General features: G+C 40.8%; 1 protein-coding gene across 1 annotated transcript; it reads right to left on the reverse strand.

The window, feature by feature from the left end:
• Nucleotides 1-1,644: 1,644 nt before the first annotated feature.
• LOC149541216 (uncharacterized) lies at nt 1,645-4,696 on the reverse strand. The gene has a single exon (XM_089802223.1). It carries the CDS (start codon nt 3,161-3,163, stop codon nt 2,144-2,146), a length of 1,020 nt encoding a protein of 339 aa, XP_089658349.1. The 5' UTR covers nt 3,164-4,696; the 3' UTR covers nt 1,645-2,143.
• Nucleotides 4,697-5,018: the final 322 nt, after the last annotated feature.

The following is a 5,018-nucleotide window of genomic DNA, read 5'->3' on the forward strand; positions in this document are numbered from 1 at the left end:
AAGCCCACTTCAGTATTCCATTTCTTGAGAATATGAGTGAAAGTAACAACTCCAAAGAATTACACAAATTATGAATCTGATCACAATCAAAGCTAACTTCCAACTAACAACATCAGAATGTTGCTAATTCAATAGATGTATCACCACTTGTGAGTCAGATTCACAAATAAGCCTTCTCCAGCTAAGGTCACAAGCATTCTTCACAGCATACAAAATAGCTATGGCCTCCATTAGGTTGTTAGTGTGATGACCTTTATAAATAGAAAACACAAATAGGACATCCCCTTTACTATCTCTACCAACACCACTAATGCAAGCAGAGCCTGGATTTCTCTTGGAAGTCTCATCCGTGTTGATTTTAAGAATACCCTACGGATAGGCACTCCACTTCCCTACCCTATTTCTCTTTCACCAAGGGATTTCTACACATCTTTCTTGGCAGTTTTACATGTGAAAGGGAATATTCAAATGATTATTGAAAATATCCTCCTCTAGTTCTATGGCATCAAAGGTGTCGCATTTTGCAGAAATAGTTTCCCCCAAAGAATGGAGAATTTTCCACCATAAGTGAGGAACTTCTAAAAACTCATCCTTAAAAATACGACGGTTCCTTTCCAACCATATATGCCAAATAATAAAGAAGGGTCCAAGAGTCCAGACAACTTGAATAAATGAAGTCTTGAGAGTTGCATCTGAGAGATTAAACCAAAGCTACCATAAACCAAGGTTACCATACTTATTTGGTTACCATAAACCACGGCTACCATACTTACTGAAATGCTCATGTGAATATGAAGATCAGACCAGACCCACCATAACTTATTGCTAGCAGCCAGTTGAACCTGATTACCAAACAAGAATAGAAACTGCTGTAATGAATTTTATGATAATGGGCAGATTTTGCTCCCTCATTTCACAACATTATGCTATTCAGTATTTAGAACATAAATTCTCCATGGGGTTCGAGAACTGCAGAAGGCATAGCATTGCTGTGCACCCCTGAGAAGCCTTTTGTAGCGATAAGCGAAGACATCATATATGCGGCAGCGTTAGTGAAGTTCAGCATTCCAAGAGTTGTAAATCAGATATATTTTGTGGTGTCCTCAATAAATGATCTTCAAATTGAATTTAGATTTTCTTTGCCTGTGAATTTAGATTTTCTTTCTTTCCAAACATTTGGAGCTTCAATAAATCAAGATGGGGTCCCGTTTTTCTTTTTTTAAATCAATTATTTTATGATGTTTATCCTTCATTCTTCCAAACATTCACAATACCAAATGAATACAACTCTTCAAAAAACATGCATCCGAACCGAACATCTGAATGCATGTGACGCAGCAGTGAAGTTTCAAGTATGCTACATTCTAGTTCAGATTTATTTTGTGCAGTGCACTAAAAATATAGTTTAAAATTGTAACCAAAATTTCTATGTCGTGTCCCCAATAAACCATCTTTCCGAACATTCGGAACTTAAAAGTGAATGTTGCCCCGTTTCTCTCTTTTGAAACAAACTAATTTTTTTTATGATATTTATCCTCCTTTCCAAAAATCCACAACAGAAAATAATAATTGCTCTGTACATGATATAAGAAAAAACTATTACACGATGATAATCTTGATCCTGGAATTTGTGAGAAAGATGAATTAGATTACAGTACATCATGATATTATTTCTTTAAAAAAGCTTAAAAGCTTGATTACAATGCGCACAGAAATAAATGCCTCATTTCTTGGGAAAGGTAAAAACCTGGTCTGACAACTCCTCAACTTAAAAAAATAAAAATTATATGCATAATCAACCAATTAATGCGACAGCAGAAATTCCAGAGAAATGCACATATCTTTCTATGACCAGGTCATAGGAGAGGAGATAATTTACAAAATGATTTGTCAATTTACAGCTACAAACAACCAAGCTTAAAAAGGTGGCCTCTGCTTTAAAAACATGTAGGTGTTGCACATACAGACTGTTCCTAATATATAGTAGACTAATAGTCTGTTCATTTTACTTGACCACTAGGGCTCCATTAGCGTAAGCCAGATTTTGTAACATGAGAGTAAATTCTATTTCTGATTGACCTGGCATACTTAAGCATTTGGCTTGAGTTACGTCTCTAGTTAATTTCCCATGTATCTGGCATCTCTAATTTGTTTTGAGATTCAACTCTTCTTGTGGCTTAGTTGACATTCGCTTAAGAAACTCATAAGTTGTAATCATGGTGGTTGCTGACATTGACATGGTTGCCCACCTTGGGCCCAAGCCTCTGTAACAAGCTGTCCATCCTCCCTCTTTCAAGAGTGTTTTGACAGTTTGGTTTATAGTGGGTCGACAATTTTCCTTACCTTCAAGAACTTGCAGCCTTGTTTTGATGGTGTCGAGAGGAGTTGTTACTAGTGCAGACACACCCCCAGCCATGGCAGCGCTCAATCCTTGAACAGCAATGACCATTTTTGAACTTGGGGCAAATGACTCTTTGTTCTGTTCTTCTCTCTTTCTGCAATAACCAAGGCCTGCCCACACCATCCGCTGTGTCATACTGTACGAGGCCCACCAGAGGGCATTGGATGGTGCGTAGGTGAGAATTGACATGCCAAAACCCCTGTACAACCCTCGCAATCCATCCGTCTTAATGATAGTTCTGAAAGCATCGATTCCACCACTGTAATTTGTGGATCTTTGAGACATGCTCTGCCCACCTTGTACCATCAACCTCTGACTAATAACATCAACAGGAGTCCAAACCAATTGTGCAGCCATGGATGCGCTCAAGCCAGCTGCGGCATTTGCAACAGCTACTGCTACAGGTTCTGAAAGCCCCAGCCGAACCGCAGTGTTGCCCACATTGCTCTTAGTGATCTCAAGTGCACTCATGTAGAGAGCGCGAGCTGGTATTGTCCCCATTAGTGAAGTTCCAAAGCCTCTGTACATGCCTGTAAAACCCTCATGGCGTAAAATGTTCACCCCAACACTCATACATGACTGGTGTGTCGATGAAACCTGCTGCCTAGTCTTAAGAACAACTACTGGATAGAGTGCCGCCGATACTCCCGAAAACAAAGCTGCCCCAAGAATGAAGAATTTTGATTTATCTAGCATTTCCCAATCTATGTCTGCAGGCAGACGGATGTCTGCTGCAGGCTGCTGAGACGCTCTGAGGCTCATCTTTGCAAATCTCAAACTTGATTCAACTTTCCCTAGAGATCTGACCCTACGGTATAAACAAGAAAACCATCAAGGTGCCTATGATGGTGCCCGTTCATACACCACCAGATAAACTGACCTGTAATATAAAGTTAAACAACCCGAGTCTGAGCTTAAAACCTCAGCAAGAGCTGGATATGGCCGGTGATTTTTGCAAACTCCTCAAACAGACCTTTACCGTCATCATATTTACAAAACTCGAATCTCTCTTTTCAAACCGAACCCCAATAAAACCCTGAAAGTTCGTCAACGTAGATCCTGCGTGGCAGAAACGAAGCTGATGTAAACTTGTAGAATCGCAATAGCACAAACGCAATCAGGGCATAGGAACTTGATCTAGAGCAAATAAGGCAACCAGGGACGGAAAGTGTGAAGATGACGATAGAACAAAGACGTTGAAGAACATGAAATGTGAGCACTGTTGAGCAGCAGTAATCAAAATTTTGAGGACGGGATATCGAGCATAGTTGACTGATATTGGCAGACTTGTCTAGGACAAAAGTGGGCAAGAGGGGAGTATTTCTGAACAAAGATTTTAGGAATACGAAATAAAACGGCAGCTTGTTACTGAAGCAGTGGGTATCACTCTAGATCAGATGTATTTGGAAACATAAATCGTGAGGGTTCAGGTGCAGTAAGAGTGCAAACAGCTATTATTTCAAAATTCTCATGATAAAATCCTGTAACCACATATAATACCAGAGGGTTGTGCACTCAGAGCCGAATTCAACAAAACCCCATCCAGACTTTACAACCAATTCAACTAAACCTCATCCACAGACTTCAAATCCAAGTCAACAAAAACTCAATCCACATTTAAAAACTGAATCCACCTCGATTCACAACGCAAGCTGGCAGATCTGATTCCAGTTTTGGCCAAATAAGTGCCCATTCTTCTCTTCCCCGGTCCGATCTGTTGCTCTTTTCCTCTTTAAGTTTTTTGTTGATGATGTCATAAGTTTGATAGAAACCAAATCTATGTGTAAACTCCATCGAGCCAAATCCTCTCCTTAGAACCCCCGACAACAACAATAACAACAGCACACAACATCACACAAAACAGTCTTTTCATCATCATCAATCTCATATGAAACAAAAAAAACACCCAAAACGACCCTTAGAAAACCGCTCTCCTAAATCCCATCCAACACCAGAAAAACCCAAAACAGCCCTTATGAATCCGCTCTACAAGACCGGCAACTTCATAACCAAACCCTCAAAACCACCTTTCACAAAGCTGCCGAAATCTGTGTACCCATTATTTCCGCAACAGTCACTGCGCAATAAAACAAAAAATAGGCAACAAAACGCTGGACTCACCAGAAACCAAGGCTCTGAACAGAGAAACCACTAATCACCAAAAACCGCCCGTCTGAAAAACCGCCCATTCCAGCACAAGGAAATAGCAACTTGAAGCTCAACAACAAAAATGCCTCTTGCACCTAGTTTTATTTTCGCTTCCTTCCATATTGTTTATGGTAAACAGAAGCTTTTGATTTCAGGGCCCCGCCACTCTTACCGCACTGATTTTTCATGTTTGCTTTTACTTCACGGGGGACAAGTGGATAGGGCATAACACGTGGCGTTACTGTAGCCCGGCCTCCGCAGAGGGGTTTGTACGGTAACCGGTGGAAGGGCATGGGGAACGGGAAGATGTACGCCTAGGGCTTACGTGGAAGTGCTGCTGCCGGTACAGTCGTGCTTCGCGTACCTACTGGCGGCGGTCAACGCGGCTGCCTTTTAGGTTAAAATGTCATGAACCCCGGGAGCAAATCTGATCTGGGAATTGAAAGGCCATAAAGCTCAAATAGATATT

This window comes from Cupressus sempervirens, chromosome 9 (assembly GCF_028749045.1).
Source record: "Cupressus sempervirens isolate cs-2001-9-10 chromosome 9, ASM2874904v1, whole genome shotgun sequence".
Taxonomy (NCBI): domain Eukaryota; kingdom Viridiplantae; phylum Streptophyta; class Pinopsida; order Cupressales; family Cupressaceae; genus Cupressus; species Cupressus sempervirens.